This window comes from Rhinatrema bivittatum, chromosome 8, assembly GCF_901001135.1.
Source record: "Rhinatrema bivittatum chromosome 8, aRhiBiv1.1, whole genome shotgun sequence".
In the NCBI taxonomy this organism is placed as follows: domain Eukaryota; kingdom Metazoa; phylum Chordata; class Amphibia; order Gymnophiona; family Rhinatrematidae; genus Rhinatrema; species Rhinatrema bivittatum.
In genome coordinates this window covers 141,610,419-141,629,256 of record NC_042622.1, presented here as the reverse complement: position 1 = coordinate 141,629,256, position 18,838 = coordinate 141,610,419, and the positions used below count along the sequence as shown (strand labels likewise).

The 18,838-nt window shown below is 41.0% G+C and overlaps 1 protein-coding gene across 4 annotated transcripts in view; it reads right to left on the bottom strand.

Moving 5' to 3' along the window:
• PRPF4 (pre-mRNA processing factor 4) overlaps window positions 1–18,838 on the bottom strand; it is a 124,410-nt gene that overhangs the window by 56,527 nt on the left and 49,045 nt on the right. For all 4 annotated transcript variants that reach the window (XM_029611847.1, XM_029611846.1, XM_029611848.1 and 1 more), the window contains exons 5-6: window positions 16,454–16,533; window positions 10,870–10,963 (exon numbers count right to left, since the gene is read on the bottom strand). In XM_029611847.1, the coding sequence (XP_029467707.1) occupies window positions 10,870–10,963; window positions 16,454–16,533 (174 nt within the window). The remainder of the gene's footprint in view (window positions 1–10,869; window positions 10,964–16,453; window positions 16,534–18,838) is intronic.

Sequence of the window (18,838 nt, the reverse complement as noted above, 5' to 3'; positions counted from 1 at the left end):
AAACAAAAGGAATACGAACCTTAGACGACGGCAGCAGAGTGCTGATGGCACCGATGCACCTACGCCACAGGGAATCGACCATGAAAGGAAACTTACCCGAATTGCCAAAAACCCTGACTAGGAAGCTCTACGGGAAAGCACAGAGAGGGACCTGGCTATAGAACAAGAGAAAAACTTGCGAAAAATGCGAGAAAAGAGGATGTTTTCCAAAGGCCAAAAATCAACCAAAGTGAGCTCACTCACATTGCGAGGCTTACAGTTCTACGGAAAAAGAGAGACTGGCAAGGGACTCTGCGTGGACGCGCGGTATAGGGCATGCTGGGCATGCTCAGTGAGCCTAGTTAAAGTTCTAGCAACTTTGACATAAGTTTTCTGCATTGGGGCTCCGTTTGATGATGCCACCCATGTGTGAGGACTACCATCCTGTTTGTCCTCAGAGAATCTAATGTCCCTGTTTTGCAAGTATCTTTGGAAGATACCTCCCTCTGAACCATGAGCTTCCGAGTGAGTGTCTGCTTTTCCCTATGGTCTATTTTTAAAAGTTGCTCTTGCTCTATCTCCTTTTTAAATGTTAGCGCCAGCAGCCTGGTTTCATTCTGGTTAAACTTGAACCTATCCTACTGAATAAGCTCTCCCTTTCCCAGAATGTTCCCTTCACCATTATCTCATCCACACATTGAAATTCCCGAACGCAGCCTGTCTCTGGAGTCTTGCGCATGCATAGGGGATTATTTCTGAGAATGCAACCTTGGAAGTTCTAGATTTCAAATTCCTACCTAACAACCTAAATTTAGCCTCCAGAACCTTCCTCCTGCACTTTCCTAGATTGATACCCACATGTACCATAACCACCAGCTCCAGTTCAGCACTTTCTAAAGCCTTACAGGAAAATTGGTTCTTATCAGCTAATTTTCATTCCTGTAATACCACAGCTCAGTCAAGACACCTGGGTGTTGCCTCCCTGCCAGCAAATAGTGACAAAAGGTTTCACTGACACTGTATATAAGCCAGTGCGCCACCTGCAGATCCTCAGTATTGACCTATACCCAAGTCAAGATAACAGCAACAACCATACATTTGTAAGCAAACTTTTAAACAAACTCTCCCCTCCAACGAGCAGGAAAAAGGTGAAGTTTCCCAAATTTAACATAATTGATCAGCAATGAAAACCTCCAACAACTCCGCACTATATAAAAAGCAACAATATAATTAATGCCTATTAAGATGTATTTTGGCTTTACTACGTTCACCGCTTAATTAGTCTCCACAAGGGGGGAGGATGGGGTGGGGGGGTATTAGGGATTTTTTCACAGTACTTTTCACAACAATTCTTTACACATGTATATACATTTGTATTGGCTGTGACAATATTTGTACTAAGCATTATATATGTTACGCAGTTTATATGCGATTAAAATTTCAATAAAATTCAAATTAAAAAAAAAAAAAGCAACAATATGAATGGCGGACTCTCTAACCCCCCCAGTAAATGGGCGGGACTCCGGATTGATCTGTGGTACTACAGGAATGAAAATTAGCAGGTAAGAACCAATTTTCTTTTCCCTGTATGTACCCAGATCAGTCCAGACTCCTAAGCTCCCCTTAATTTGGGTGCGACCTGGAGAGTTCTGCTCATAGAACACTCTCACCAAAGCCCATGGAAGACAGAGCGCCAGCATCCAAGCAATAATGTCTAGCAAAATAGTGTGCAACGACTTCCCAGTAGTCACCCAGCAAATTTTATGGGGAGACACCTGTTGCGACTCAGCCCAGGAAGTCACCTGAGAATGCGTTGAGGGTTCCCTTTAGAAATGTAAATAGACTTTATCGCTTTCTTTAGCCACAGCACAATTGTAGCCTTAGATGCCTTATTTCCTTTCTTTGGACCAATCCACAGTACAAAGAGGTGATCCGATCTACAAAGAGGTGATCTGATCTAAGGAAATCATAAGTGACCTTTAGATACCTCAATAATGCATGCCTCCCATCTAAGAGCCTAAGCTCCCCCACGTGAGGCATAGAAAAATCCAAAGCTGGAAGCTCCACCATCTAACTAAGATGGAACACAGAGACTAAGGCAGAAAAGACAGTACCATGCATAAAGATACCACTGAATCAGACATCTGTAGGAACGGATCTCGACACGACAGTGCCTGGAGCTTCCAAAATTCTCCTGGCTGAACAAATAGCCACCCAGAAAACCACTTTAAGAATCAAACCAAGCCTCACACAATCCTCTAAGGACTAGATTCAGATTCCAAGTCAGACAAATGTTCCGCACCTGAGGACGCATTCTTAGCCTCCCCTGAAGGAACCGTAGAACATCTGGATATGCGGACAGAGGATACCCTTGCACCTTACCCCGGAGACAACCCAATGTCACTACCTGGACTCTCAGAGAGTTAAAGGCCAGTTCCTTGACCAGAACCATTCTGTAGAAAGTCCTTGCCACTGAAAGCTCTAGCAGAAACCTAATCTTACTCTGCAATTTCAGCAATCCCTCTACGTGAGAAAGACACTCTCTGCCAGCTTGTCAAACTGAGCTCCCAGATACTCCAGAGTTTGAAAGAGGATTAAATGACTCGTTGCTAGGTTCACCACCCATCCTAGAGACTTCAAGTGCATTGGTACCTTTTGTACTAATTATCGACAGAGGTCCTCTGATTTCACACGAATGAGCCAGTCATCCAAATATTTTATTTATTTATTTATTTTAAGTTTTTCTATACCGGCATTCGCGATAAATATCGCATCATGTCGGTTTACAATTAACAAGTAGATAGGGAACAAAAGGCAGAGAATAACATTGATCTAAGTAATAATAATAATAGTAATAGTAGTAAAAACATTAAACATGAGAAGGCTAAGGAATGCAGTTACAATAAAACAAGGGAGTAAATATAACTTGGATCAGAGAAAAGAAGCAGGGGTTTAAATATAGATAACATATATGCCAGTCAATGTGCTTATAGCGTTGAATAATTGCCCTTATGAGGTAGTGATATTAATTACTAAGATTAAGGCAAAGTCCGAGCGAATAGGTAATGATGGAATAGGTTCAGTTTAGTTCAGGGTTCAGTTTAGTTCAGGAAAGGCTTTCATGAATAGCCACGTTTTAAGTCTTTTCCTAAATGTAGGAAGGCAGGGTTCCTGTCGCAAATCTGGTGGGATGGAGTTCCACAGTGTTGGTCCTGCAGTGGAGAAAGCCCTGTCTCTGGCGGTTATGTGCCTCATGGATTTGGAGGGTGGTACTTGTAGGGTTTCTCTATAGGACTCTCTGATTGGTCTTTTGGACGTGAATTTTTTGAGAGGAATTTGAAGGTTGAGCTGAGAGTGTTGATGTATAGCTTTGTAAATAATGGTTATTTATTTATTTATTTATTTTTAGATTTTTATATACCGGTGTTCCTATATGAAATAAAGATCACATCGGTTTACATTGAAACAGAACATGAAAATTGCCAAAAGGCATTACATAGAACAAGGTTATGAAACTTGGAACAGTGTACATAAGTTCAAAATTTAACAATAACGTTGTAACATTGATGACCAAAAGATAAAGGAGAAAAAAAAAAAAAAAAAAAAAAGACTTAAACAATTAAGTTGACAGGTCTTATTGAGCATAAAAATTATAACGTATAAGTGAGAAAGTCTCAAGTGTCCTGCAGCAAGAGATTAGATACCGAAGTAGGTAGTGGTATGGAAAATGGGGGTTTGTGAAGAAGATATGTTCTTGCTGGTTGGAGGGGAAAAAATGATGATCATGGTCCTGGAAAAGCTTGGCTAAAGAGCCAGGTTTTAAGTTTTTTTTTGAATGAAGAGTGGCAGAACTCAAGCCGAATGTCTGGTGGGAGCGCATTCCATTGAATGGGGCCTGCTGTAGATATGGCACGTTTATGATGCGAGGATTTTGTTGAAGGTACATAGAGTGTGCCTTTATATGCTCCTCTGATGGGTCTAGAGGAGGAGTGAGGGCAGTAGTTGGTTACATAATTGAAGAGGAGAGATATTGTGAATGGATTTATGAATTACGGTGAGTACTTTATATAGGATCCTTTGCTTTATAGGCAGCCAGTGGAGGAGCTTGAGAATGGGGGTGATGTGATCTCTTTTATTCGTATTGGTAAGGATTCTGGCTGCAGAGTTCTGTAGCATTTGGAGGGGTTTGATGGATGAATATGGAAGGCCAAAGAGAAGCGAATTGCAATAGTCGACTTTTGATAGAATAATGGCTTGTAGGACCATCCGAAAATCGTTGAAATAAAGAAGAGGCTTCAATTTTTTTAAGACTTGTAACTTATAAAAACAGTCTTTGGTGGTTGTGCTTATGAATTTTTTAAAATTGAGCTGATTGTCTAGCATGATACCTAGATCTCGAACATGTGGTGAGTGATTTAATATGGGAGTGGATGAGTTGAGTAGGTCAGCTGGGTTTAGAAGTTTGATGTTGATGTCTTGATTGATGATTAGGATCTCAGTTTTGTTGTTGTTAAGAATGAGGCAAAGGCTGGAGAGAAGATGATTGATCTGTTGCAAGGATTCTGAGATTGGGATGAGTATCTGGATGTCATCCGCGTAGAGATAGTGAGTTAGGTTTAGTTTAGTAAGTAGATGACATAGAGGTAAGAGGTAAATGTTGAAGAGGGTAGGGGAAAGGGAGGAACCCTGAGGGACCCCCCGGTTGGAAGGGATCGGTTTTGATTCTTTGTTGTTAATCTTTACTTTGAATTGTCTATTTGCTAGGAAGGATTTGAACCAGCTGAAGACTGTTCCTTTAATGCCTATATCTGCCAGACATTTTAATAGAGATGAATGGTTGACAGTGTCAAAGGCTGCAGAGAGATCTAGTAGTATCAAAAGATGTGGTTGTTTTTTGTCCATATTAGATAGAATAGAATCGGTAAGAGAGATAAGGAGAGATTCAGTGCTTAACGATTTCCGAAAGCCATACTGGGAAGATACAAGAATGTTGTTTTCTTCCAAATATTCAGATAGTTGTTTATTGACTATCTTTTCCATAATTTTGGCGATCAATGGCAGATTAGCTATTGGGCGGAAGTTAGCTGGATCTGTGGTTGGAAGGTTAGGTTTTTTAAGTAGAGGTTTGAGAATGGCTAATTTAAGTTGGTCAGGAACTAGACCCTGGGAGAGAGAGCAGTTAATGATGTCTGCAATTGGTTTTGATATGGAGTTTCTTATTGCGATGAGAAGGTTAGTAGGAATTGTGTCTAAGGGATGAGATGACGGTTTCATTTTTTTAAGTATGTTTTCTATCTCAAGTGCTGAAGTGGTCTCGAAAGTTTCCAGCGTTGTATTTAGTTGAGGTGAGGTAATGTGAGGGAAAGGGGGATATGAAAAAGATGATGAGAAAGAGATAGTCAGTTTGTCAATTTTATCCTTAAAGTATTCTGCTAGTTCTGATGCTTTGTTGAGTGCTTGATCATCAGGAATGGTAGGAGGTGATGGTTTAGTGAGAGCTGAAACGTAGGAGAAAAGTGCTTTTGAATCAAATATGAAATGATGTATTTTTTTTGAGAAAAAAATCTCTCTTTGTTCTCAGTATGGTGATCCTATAAGCATTGAGGGAGGTTTTATAAATAGCTAATGTTGTGGGGGATGGGTTTCTCCTCCAAGTGTGTTCTTTATTTCTTAGCTCTTGTTTAAGCAGCTTCAGTTCTGGGGTGAACCAGGGTTTCCTGTTGTCTGGCGAAGGTTGTACTACTTTTGTGATGGAAGGGCAGGTAATGTCTGCGATCTTTTTGGTGATGTTGCACCATGAGGTGGTGGCTGTAGATGCGTTGGAGAGATCGAGATGTAATAATTCATTAGTGAACTGATTGATGAGAAGGTCTGTAGAACAAGGTTTCCTGAATTGAATAGTGTTTTTTGGGAACGAAAGTGGAGGATGTTGTGAAAGCTTGAAGGTCGTGTTGATGATTTGATGGTCCGACCAAGGGACAGGTGAACATGTGATTGTATTTGTGTTTGAGATGCACTGATTAATGAAAATAAGGTCTAAAGTGTGACCTGCTTTGTGGGTAGGGGCTTTTATAATTTGTGTGAAGCCCATGTAGTTGAGAGCCGAGAGTAGGGTAACACAATTTGGGGATTGTGGTGAAGCATCGACATGTAAGTTGAAATCACCCAGTAAGATGGCAGGTTTGTCTGGGTTGAAGTATTTGGCAGAGAGTTCAATGACTGGTGAAGGGTCAGAATCTAAAGATCCTGGTGGAGCGTAGATTAGGCCAATTTGTAAATGATCAGATTTAAAGAAAGAGAGCTCTAATTTTGATGTGGTATATGAATGTTGTAAAGATATTCTTAGACCTTTCTTGGCTGCGAGAAGCAGACCTCCTCCCTTTCTTTTGGTTCTAGGTATGGAGAAAAAATCATAAAGCTGAGTTGGTAGTTATGGACTTATATATGATTCTGTAGTGAATTGGCAGCCAGTGCAGATCTTTGAGGATTGGTGATATGTGGTCTCTTCTCCGTGTGTTAGTTAATATTCTTGCAGCCGTGTTTTGGACCATCTGAAGGGGTTTGGTGCGAGATGATGGAAGACCTAATAGCAAAGAGTTGCAGTAATCTAGTTTAGCAAAAATTATTGATTGTAGAATAGTTCTGTAGTCATGAAAATGGAAGAGTGGTCTTATTCTTTTTAAGACTTGGATTTTATAGAAACAGTCCTTAGTAGTTTGATTTATGAATGCTTTTAGGTTTAACCTGTTATCCATGATAACTCCCAAGTTTCTTACTTGTGGGGTTTGTAAATTGGGTGGAGGATTTGAGTCGATGTTACTGTTTTCAGATGAAATTAGGAGTTCGCTTTTTGAAGAGTTTAGTATTAGATTAAGGTTTGAGAGGAGTCCATCAATTTTTTGAAGACAAGTTTCCCAGAATTCTAGAGTTTTGGTGTATGATTCCTTGACGGGGATGACTATCTGGACGTCATCTGCATACAGAAAGTGTTTAAGGTTTAAGTTGGTTAGCAGTTGGCAAAGAGGGAGCAGGTAGATATTAAAGAGTGTTGGTGAAAGGGAGGAGCCCTGTGGAACTCCCGTAGATGAAGAGTAATGTTGAGATTCTTTGTTGTGAATTTTGACTTTGTATTTTCTGTTCCCTAAGAACGATTTGAACCATGATAGTGCTGTTCCTGTTATTCCGATGTTTGCTAATTGAATTAGTAGGGTGGAGTGGTTAACCGTGTCAAAGGCGGCTGAGAGGTCCAGGAGGATCAGTAAATAAGTGTGACCTTTGTCCAAGCCCATGATGAGGTAGTCGGTCAGTGAAATTAGTAGTGATTCAGTACTTAAAGCTTTTCTGAAGCCATATTGAGATGGGAACAGAATTTTATGTTCTTTGAGGTAGTCTGATAGTCTGGAGTTGACTAATTTTTCCATTACCTTTGCTATGAAAGGGAGATTGGATATAGGACGGAAATTGGTAGGATCATTAGGATTTAAGTTGGGTTTTTTTAAGAGTGGTTTGATGGATGCAATTTTCAGGTCGTCAGGGTAGATTCCTTGTGCTAGAGAACAGTTAATAATGTCTGTCAGAGCATTGGAGATTGTGTCTGGTATTAGCAGGAGGAGTTTGGATGGTATTAGCAGGAGGAGTTTGGATGGGATGTGGTCTAAAGGGTGAGATGAAGGTTTCATTTTCTTCAGTGTAGAGAGTATCTCAGAAGTAGTGATGGGTTCGAAGGATTGTAAAGTAATGTCTTTGTTGTGGTGGAAGTATGTGTTGGATGGCGTTGAGGTGTTGGTTCTCAGCTGTGTTATTAGGTTGGAGATCTTGTTGCTAAAGAAGAGGGCCAACTCCTCTGCTTTTTCTTGTGCTAGGTTGGCAGGGATGTCAGGAGTCATGGTTTGCGTTAAAATATGGATGCAACAACACACCCTCATTTTGCAATGCACCTGCCCCCACCACCATCACCTTGGTGAAGGTACGTGGAGCTGTCGCCAGTCGAAGGGAAGGGCTTGAAACTGAAAGTGTTCCTTTAGGACCATGAAACCTCAGGAATCTCTAGGTGCTCCAGCCTAATGGCTATGTGCAGATATGCCTCTGTCAAGGTGAGAATTGCCAAGAATTCTCCCTTTCATATCACTGCTATTACGGACCTCAGAGTTGGACCTCAAGAGTTTCCATGCGGAAACGGGGAACTTTGAGAGCCGCATTTAGCTTCTTTAAATACAATATCTCTTGAATTGGATACAGGGGGAAAAGAAACAGGACGCTTAACTTAAAATTGACCTCCAGCCACACTACGCATGTTCAGGGTCTAAGCCAACAGACTTGGGCCACGCCGGGTGTGTTCAGGGTCTGAGCCATAAACTCAGCAAGACATCTCTGTGAAAAACAAAGAAATCTGAGCAAAGACTATAGCAGCTCTCAATCATATGCAATTTCTCCCCTCTTCTACAGGTGAGAAAGCCAATTCCCCCATCAGAATCCTAAGATGTCTCATGATCCACATGCCCTTGAACGTTACCAGGGAAAGCCTCCCTGCAGCATTGCCCACTGTGACTGACAAATGGGAGGCCCGAGCACATGATCCCTACATAGTAGGTTGCTTCACCTTTGCTGGGTGCCCCTGGAGAAAGGTCTGCAGGCCCTGGAAACATTCCATCCAGGAGGAGGAGGATGGGTCTATACTGGAGTCCATAGGCCCAAACTTGCTCTCTCCAACCTCTCTCTCTTGGGGAAGCTTTTGCCCTCGGGAACAAGGGAAGAAGAACTGACCGTTGCCTTCCCTCCCCTCCAGAGACACCTTAGGCGAGGGGATGTTCCAATATGGGCAAAAGCTGTAGAGGTCAACAAGCTTTGAGCAGCTAAGCAGCACTAACACAGAAGGAGAGAGAGTGAATACTGAATTGCTATCAGACGGGCAAGCCTCACTGATAGCAAGGCTTGGACTTGTTCGTCCCCAGTGCCTAGCTCTCCTGAACTTTGACTCTAGGCAACCTTCTGCGCATACACCATGCCACCCGGGTGTACACGCACACCCCTCCAGGATGCGAGAAAATAAATGCACACAAGTACATGTGCAGATATGCGTTTGTATAGGCTGTGGGTCATATGTGCACAAGTACCTGCGCAACTATGTGCTCAAATCTAGGCCTCGGCCTTACACGTCCAGGTCCCTGCACATGCAACTGCTGTGCAGCAAGAATGCGCGTATAAGCCTACGCATGCAGGAAAAAAAAACAAACCCGCCGCTGTAGCCTACCACACAGCTAAGCAAAGCCTGCCTATACCTTCAGCACGTTTAGGCCAGGATCCATTCAATATCCGGCACCAAAAATCATTGAAGGCCTGAAGAGCTTCTAAACAGCTCTTTCTCTTGACTGGCCAAGAATCCATGGAGACTGGGACCAAAAGCCAACATCCTGCTAAACAAGCTTTGCGCATAAGCAAATTAAAACCGGCAAAAAACTTCTAATAGAACCAGAGGTTCCTCCTCGGTGCAAGTGCCTCTCTGCGGGACAGGGAACCACCAGTGATAGAGGAAGGGATTCCCCTGCCAACGCTGCTAGTGAATCGAAATTGGCCACCGATTCCGTGCTGACAAGGAAAGCCTGCGAAGCTTGTTCTACCAGTCCAGCCATGCTTGACGCAGACCCCCAAAAGCCATGCTGCTTTTGCCGCACACTTACGCTACTCCTCCCCGCATCCGCGGCACCACCAGCACCTTAACGGCAAGCAGGGGAACAGTGCCACAAAGCCAACACCTGGTCTCCTCCAGAGGCAGAAAAACTGCTGAAAAACTCCATCGCTGAGCTCCCCAAACTACTATGGTAGCTCTCCCTTGGAACCCCGCTGCTGCACAGATTTCTCTAACTAGTTCCTTGTCTCTCTTTTTTTTTTTTTTTTTACTCTCTGAGAACAAATAAAGATACATAGAAACCAATATTTTCCTTTGGTGCAGAGTTTTCGGATCCAGGAGTGCAGGACGCATGGCAGATCAGAAAAGAGACAGACCACTGGCTACATCTGGCTCCTTTCGCCAAACATTTGCGACCCTGCTCAGGTATAAAAGGGATACTTCCCTGCTCCACTGGGCTTGCAGTGCAGAACTGCCAGCAAGTTCTACCACTGTCTCGTGAGGGATGAGGGATCTGGACCACCAGATGTCCACCCCACGGACCTCCAGTCAAGCTATCAAAAGGGTCCTCGCCTCAAACCAGGGGTAATGGCCCCACCAGGATCTCAAAACCCCCTGGAAGGATCCAGAAATTTTCTTGCCTTTTAATCTTTTTTTTTTCTTTGTCTCCAGACTGCAGGTTTTATACCATCTACCATCTGCTGGAGACAGAGAAATACTGTGGGACTGCAGGTGGCACACTGGGTTATGTACAGTGTCAGTGAAACTTCTAGGTCTCTGCTCGCAGGGAGGCAAAACCCAGGAGTCTGGACTGATCTGGGTGTGTACAGGAAACTAGGTGGTGCGTGAGATCTGTTAACTTCGCATCAGGAAGGCTAGTTGCCAAGCGATATTTGCTGCTAATCAAGTACAGAGATCCACATAGCTCTTTTACGCAGAGAATGAAATCTAATTAATTCCCACAGTAATCACTGCAATCTGTTCCATGTTTAAATACAATACTAATGCAGGCTGTGATGCACTATGGTGTCATCCAGATAGAACAAGCTGATTGGGGAGGGGGGAGATAGTTGGCAATAGCAAAATATAATTTCTAAACCTGTTGCCTATTTTTCCTGTACAAAAAGACAGCATTCCTTTCACTGAATTAATCAGAATGTAGCTTACTTATGCCATCTCCCCCAGGTCTGTATAGCAAATATTTACGTGAGCTCTGCATTCCCTAGGGCACATTGTGTTCCAACTTCTGTTGCAAAACCTCTTACCCGCAGGGATTTATGCAGCTCCTGCTTCTGTGAAGTCCTTGTTGCCTCTGGAATCTCTTTCTGCTTTCGAGCTTCTTCCAGCCGCCTCAATGCTCTGTGTCACAGAAGAGAAAAAACTAAACTTCACTCAGTCCATTTGTATCAATGGTTACTGCCCAAGCATGCAGGAGTAACAGAGCATACCAGGTAGATAAGTCATAATGGTATGAAACAACAGTGATATTATTTAGTCTCAGCAGTCACTGTGCAAAGCGCACACCAGTCAAACAAAAGGCAGAAAACTCTCACACAGATTAAAAATGCCTTTTACCTTTTAGCGCCCATTAAATACCATCTAATACCCTCCAGCAGAAAAAAAAAACCCTGGTACAGAGAACTGCATGTCCTTAAGAACTGGCTGCCAGCTGGAGAAGAAAGGGTTTGAGTTAAAGGTCAATCTATCCAAATCCCTATATCATGAACACCATAAGACCTATAGCCAGCAGCAATTTCTAAAGTCTTATCTAGGTGGTGTATGAGATCCGTTATGTTCGCACAAGGCAGGTTAGATACCAATCGATCTTTGCTGCTAATCCAACCACATAGCTCTTTTACACAAAGAAAAGAAATGGATCAACTTATTTCCAACAGTAATCACTGCAATCTGTTCCATGTTTAAATACAAGATTCATGCAGGCTGTGGTGTCATTCATATAAGACAAGTTGATCTACATTGGCAACCTGTCTTATCTAGACCTTCCCTAGCAATCCCTACTAGCCTGGAATGCAACTCCCTTGCCAAATTCCTCCAAGAAAATACTGAAGCTATCCATAGAGACCTAGTCAGTGTATATAATGAAATGGTCAAAATCTCCAGGGCCTCAACATCTGGCTGCTCTCCTTCTCAGAAGTCACCCCCTGCAACCTAAGGACTGTCACTAGCATGAAAGCAACAGCACCCCCTCCCCGGGACCCCTAGGAGACCGTGTCAACTCCTCACTGTCTGAGGGTGTCTTCCCTAGATGTGTCAAAATTACAATCATGATGGTTCCTGCTCAAAAAACCTTCTCTGGTCCCCCTTTAGCTAAATAACTACAGGCCCATCTGCAACTTGCCATTCGTTGGAAAAGTCATTGACTGGTGGATTCAGGTGGAATTACTAGCCAGAAAGAACCTCCTGAATCCCTTCCAATCTGTTTTTAAGCCCAACTCGCACATGACCAGCTGTGCTTTTATACCTGCTAGTAATCCTCAATGACTGTGGTAAAAGCTTGATAGGGGCTGATCCTCCTTGATCTCACAGCAGCTTTTGACATGCTCAACCACAGAGTCCTACTTGATCAATTAATTGCCTACAACTAGTTTAAGTCTTTCTTAGTACAGTGGATGCAGTTTGGGAGATGATTATACCTCCCTCTTGGAGACTAAACTGCAGTATCCCCACAGGGCTCAGAACTGACTCCCATCCTCTGGTCCTGCTACTACATAGTCTCAATGTCACTTATATGTACCTTCTTAAAGACCACATCACTGTCAGAGCAACTATCTAAAGAAGAAAATTATTAAAATATAGATTTTGAATCAAGTTATAAACAGTTGTTTCAAAATAAGAGCTGCAATAAACAGGCTTCATAAATGGGCACTCCCTTTTAAATTATTTTTATGTGCAAATAAAAAAAAAATAATGAATAAAGAACAGTGATTTTCAGGGAGCCAAATGATTTAAAAAAGGGGGATAAAAGCAAAGGTAAAAAGACACAGCTGATCAAGTGCGTATACCCTTATATGATATGCTTCCCTTTATTAATAAATTGACTTCTCTGGATATTGCACTGACAATGAAGAGATCTTTAAGAAGGCTGCAGTTTTTTCACTTTTGGTTTGTGGTTACATTAAGGGATTAACCTATTATATGTATACAAACAATCTCCAGCTGGTGATCCCCCTTGGCACAGACCAACAGGGAGCAATTGTAAAAGCAAACAACTGCCTAGCCAAAATCTGAATGGTCTGTCAGGAATAGGCTGAACCCCTGACAAACTGAAACCCACTGAGTCACTATGCCTTCTACTCAGGCATTCTATTCTTCACTTTTCCTCATCAACATATATTTACAAATCAGCTGCAAATTGAAGAACCTTGGTGTCATATTCGACTCGTCCCAAATACTGGAAGGCCAAACATTTAGCTATAATCAGAGTTACCTTCTGGTAGCTACAATACATTTGCCAGCTATGACACCCAGCTTTCTAGAGATGTGAATCGGAACTGAAATCCGAACCGATTCTGGTTCCGATTCACATCTCTACAGCTTTCTAGTCACAGTTGTCTGGGCATATATCTTTTCTTGATTTGACTACTGTATCTCCCTACACATTGGTCTACAACAGAAATGCATCTTAAAACTTCTGTTTGTATAGAACATGGCCATTGCAAATTGAAGCCTGAAAGCCCAAATCTCATCTGTACTGGCTGACCTACACTGACTCCTTATCCACTGTGGATCCAGGTTTAAACTGCTCCTTATTATCTTTAAAGTGCTAAATGATCAAGGACCACAGTATCTCACATCCAGTCTGTCTAAACACCTTCCATCAGAGCCCTATGGTACTCACATGATAATTGCCTGTGGATCCCGTTACCTAAAGAAGTCAAGTTCACTGACAGCAGAGAAGAAAACTCTCTCCTGCACCACTTCACTGGATTCTGCTCCCTCCCGACATAGCTACAGCTGAGCACCTGAGTTTAGGAGTTCAGGAAACACCTGAAGACCTGGCTTTTCCTGTGACTCCTCGCCTGCACCTCTGTCTACCCTAGTCATGGACTTCTGAGTCCATGTTGTCTTGTAAATCTATTATGGCATGCTTACTTTATAACTGCTCTCTGTAATTATAGAGTGTAAGTTCTTTTCTGTTTCCCCACAGTGTATTATTGTTCTTTGTAAATACTTTAACTAATTAATGAGGGTTATTCCACCATGCACTGCCGCTCTCTGTAGCATTACAGCTCTTTTAGCTATTGCAAACATTGAAACAGGAATACAATAGTTGTCTAAGTTACTACTCTCTATTTCACTATTCTACTCACCGTAACCCACTCTGGGAGTGTGGAACAAATGCATTAAATGAATAAATGACTGCTCAATCTGTACATAGCTGCCCTGTAACACCCATATTACTGGTTAAACCTAAACTCTAAACACACAGCATTTTATTTAATGTTTTCTACCTTTTATAATTTATCAGGAGTTTTCTTTTTTTGGGGGGGGGAAGGGGGTTGCCAACTCCTTTTTCTTCCAGCTCATTCGTAACCAGCAACATGAGTCTTCATTTGTAACTCCCTGGGGATTTCTTACCCCTTAACAGACCCATCCTTCTATGTCTGGTCATTACAGTAAGAGTCCTGAGGAAAGGAGCCACTGGGTAATTCCTGGAACCCTGTATCAGGGACTTTAAATCCAGCCATCAGACCTTTAGGGGCTGTGGCATCCTCAGTCCCGGTTATCACAGGGTTCAGAAGGCCCAACCTGGAAATTCAATGGGGGGCCCTCTGCACAATAGCCACTGAGCCACCAAAGCAGACTACTAGACGTAGTCCGGATACAAAGTCTGTGCCAGGAAATGGAGTCATTCTTTACAAATGCCATTATGGGACAATTTAAAGTTGCTCATAACAGAATAAACTGGAGAGCTTGGAAAGCTGCAGGTATTTGGGTTGGTGGGTCTCATTATGGCAAATAAATATTTGATGTTTGCTAAATTAAGAGAAAAATATCATTATTTTTGTTCTCAGTATTAATGATGGTTACATCTAAGCATAGGTGACTTCCCTGAATGAAATTACACTGAATGAAAAAATTAAAGCCAATAATCATTGTGCAGCCTAATTTTACTAAGCATATGTACTGCGAAGATGAGTAGCTGCAAAGGTATTGAAAATGTATGGGAAAATGAATTACAAGAGTCTTTAGTCAATAAGCAATGGCTCTTATTTTTGGTCAAAGGTGTTCTCTACCAACCTCCTTGACCCAATATATATATATATATATATTTTTTTTAAGCGCCCATAGAATTTTATAGATGCTGGAGAATCTACATAAGGTAGATTCTTCTATCCCTAATTTACGCTTCTTTGTACTAAGAAAATTGGTACATTTGAATATTTAATGTTTTATTGTTCTATTACAATTAATTTCTGCTTAAAAGTATGGCACAATTACAAACATTGTAAAAGTGCAGAAAGATTTTGTACCAAATTGTCATGTAGAAGTCTGGTATGTTTCTAGATATTTTATTCTCCTCGCAGAGGAAACCATTAGATATTTTGCTCTCTCTTGCAGTTATAACTACTAATTGAAAAATCAGGTCATTTATTGATGAATACCTATGGCAGAGTCTTGCATGAGTTCCACATAAATATGACTTGGTAGCTACTAATAAAATGAATAGAACTTACATATGCACGGTTAATACTGGCAGCTTACTGCTTTAAATCTATAATAATTTATGATCAGGTATGTAGAGGTCCTTTTCCTCTTCTTTTGCATTGTTGTTTAGCTTCATTTTTTTATTAATCAATGGACTACAATAAAATATCTCAATTATTCTGGAATCATGTATGAACTCGTATGTAATGCCAGATCGTTTCTCACGATATGTTTATGACATATCTGGTAGTACTTCGCTGGTTTCCTTTTGCTGTTTGCTTCCTTTTGTATATTTTAAGACTGAATGTGCAACGTTTTGTTTTCTTTTAATACTGTTATATAATATTTGCATTGGTTAAATATTTGTTTTTTTCCTTACAGGAAATAAAAGATTGAAACTAGTAGTCTTGATAAATCAGTGATAAAAAGTTCCACAGGGGTAGCTGTGTTGGTCTGTAGCAGCAAAAAGAAAGACTGGTGGAACGTTATGGATTAACTGATCTGATAAAATTGACTCTGGTCCTCAAAAGGTCATGCCTACAAATTTGTTAGGCTATAAGATGACACCAGCCTATGTTGTTTTTGATAAATCTGATTCTTTATTTCTGGGCATAAGGAACTGATGTCAGACATAAACCAGGAGCCATCTGACAGATCTCTAATCCATTCCTTACCAGCTGATACAACTTTAAGGACAACAGGCACAAAAACACCAAGGACTGAGAGCTGGATTCCATTTCTCTGTGCAGTAATTGAGTTTAACTATTAAACAGAAATGATTTGAAATGGAAATTAAAAACCAGTGGCATATACAACCTCAAGGACCTATTTTTACATAGTGACTTACTGGAAAGAAACTAGACTGAAAATTGAAATGCAAACAAAAGGGGCTAAAAAATGCCTGAAATTCCAGATATTCTACTGGAGCTGGGTCTGGTTGACCCGAACATGAAGAAGCAGCATAGTGGCTGCAACTAAATCTGCTAATAGGGCAGACAATATGACATTACAGTCCATATCTGCCATCATGGTTTTTGTTTGTCATGCCTAGACCCAGTGGTGCCAGCTGCAGCTGGCTCCAACTATGCCTAGGGTTGGAAAGAACTGGGTTAAAACTCTTCAGCTAAAACATATCACTCCCTTTTGTAATGTGACCCCCATCTCTTTGCAACTTCTCACCGAGGAAGTGAATATCGGGCAATCCAGAGTCTGGCTGTTTTCAGGCTGTTTGGACCCTCATGATACCAGGTCTGCTGATACTGAAAGATTTAAGAACAGAAAAGGTGAAAAGTAACAAAGCAAATCTGAAGTATATGCCAACATTTCCTTCCTACTAAGCAAACTGTTTAACAAAATGAATGCATTAAGTTAATTTTTTCCTTTATTTTAGCTCATGGAGCTATCTATTTATCAATCTCAGATCTATGGAAGTAAAGAATTCTTTCAATCATTCGTCCTACTTGAAAACACACACCACTATTCTAAACCCAGGTAAAAGCCTTAACTGAAGATCAGCACCTGCTCCATGTTTCAGCACCATGCCAACTGGGTCTAGAAGATGCAAACCCTGGAGAGAAGGCTGCATGCTTCCAGTCACCCTTCCTACCCAGCTGGAGTAAAAGGAGCTGTTTTTTTTCAGCTGTGACGTCCCTAATTCAGGGGGATCAACCTGCTCAACTAGCGAGTGAAAGAGACGTGGATACCCAACTAGTTCCACACTCTGGAAAGAAAGAGGAGAAAAAGAGTCATCCACCAGGTACTCATCATTAGTTACTTGCTGTGGAAATGACCATCTAGTATCAGAGAAAAGAGGAGAGAACACTGCAGAATTTCAGGGGAAGCTGTAGATCTCAGGTATTTCAAGAGGAGCCCTTAAGGAAAAGAAATACTCCTAGACCAAGTTGCCCAAGGAAGCCTCATATCCAATTCAAGAATAAGGAAGGGATCCCAAGGGGTGGACCAAAGTATCAAGTTTATCTAGAAACAGTCACAGGTTTACAGATTTCAGTATTTGGATGTATATTTCAAGAGAGACTAATGGAAAATGTCATTATTTATATTTGAATGATTTCCTCAAAGTTATGTTGGAACACCAGTACAGTATTTAACATCATCACTGGTATGCATTAAAGGACAGATATTAAACACTTAGGGCCCAGGATGTGATCCTCCCCCAACCAATAGATAACCCTCCACCGGGGAAGAGAGATTTAATTTATTTATTTATTTATTTTTATATACTGACATTCGATCTCAATCGAGATATCACACTGGTTTACATTCAGGTACTGTAGGTATTTCTCTATCCCCAGAGGGCTTACAATCTAAGTTTTTGTAAGATGAAAAGATGAAAGACTGTGTGGAACTCTAGCTTAATGAAGAGATTTATATATCTACAAGTCATATATTGTTGTATTAGAAAAGCATACAAACGGGGTCTATATGCTAATAGGTCAAATTTATTGATTAAAAATCATAAAGTGCCTATATCTCATGTAATAATTTGTACCATACCATACTCATTGCGTAAGACAGCAGTGAAATGTATTGTTTTGAAACTATGGCCAGTTTGGGATCTTTGTCATTGTTTTTAGAAAAAATGATTTTTGCAGTCAGGAAGGGACAGAATTTGAAGAGCAGACTATTTAGAAGAGATGATTTCACAAACAGTACAAGAAGGGGATAATGGACAGGTTAGGTATGATGAATGTTCGGTTTGGGATAACTTGTTAACTATCCGACAATTTTCTCATAGAAGCCTATCTTATCCATACACATTACCGGGCCTTTTCTCATGTAAATCAAGATGCGTTATATACACAATGATATGCCCATGTTCTTATATTTATATCAGGCAAACTAAGAGGGAAATCAGGCAGAGAATTATTGAACATATGAGAAGCATTCAGACATTAAAAGAGAATGCTAATCTTGTATACTCCATTGGACTTCAGTGTCACATAAGATTGAGGATGTAAATTTTTTTGTTATTAAACAATTAAATGGTACATGTGGAGGGGATGTTTCTCATAAACTATGTCAATGTGAACAGCGTTTCATTTATTATTGGCACCCATTAACGCTGTTTGGTCTTTTTTTTTTTTTTCCATTTTATTTTTATTAACTTTTCAATTTTAAACAGATATTACACAGTTTGTATCCACCATATAATTAATATGAAACAACAAATATCTGAAATAATACACATACATTCTGTGAAAACCTTAGAAATCCAATTATAGGAAATTATAGAGTCTAGAGGCTATAAGAAAAGAGCAGTTATGCAAAGAAAATTTAACACCAACATTTGTGTCTAAACCATATTTAACTATTTTCCCCCAAGTTTAATAACTAACAGCTCGATACAGTAAAGTGGTGCCGCGGTTACCCCGCTCCTAACCCGCTTTCTACTCACTTTCCGGCCGCGTTAGCCCTTCCTGCAATACACTATCCCCTTTAACCCATCCTTACCGCCTCTTTAAATCCCCGGGTAACCCCTTCCGCACGCGGCATGTTTATCAGATGTAAACGATCGAATTAGCTATTTCCTCCCATACAATAACG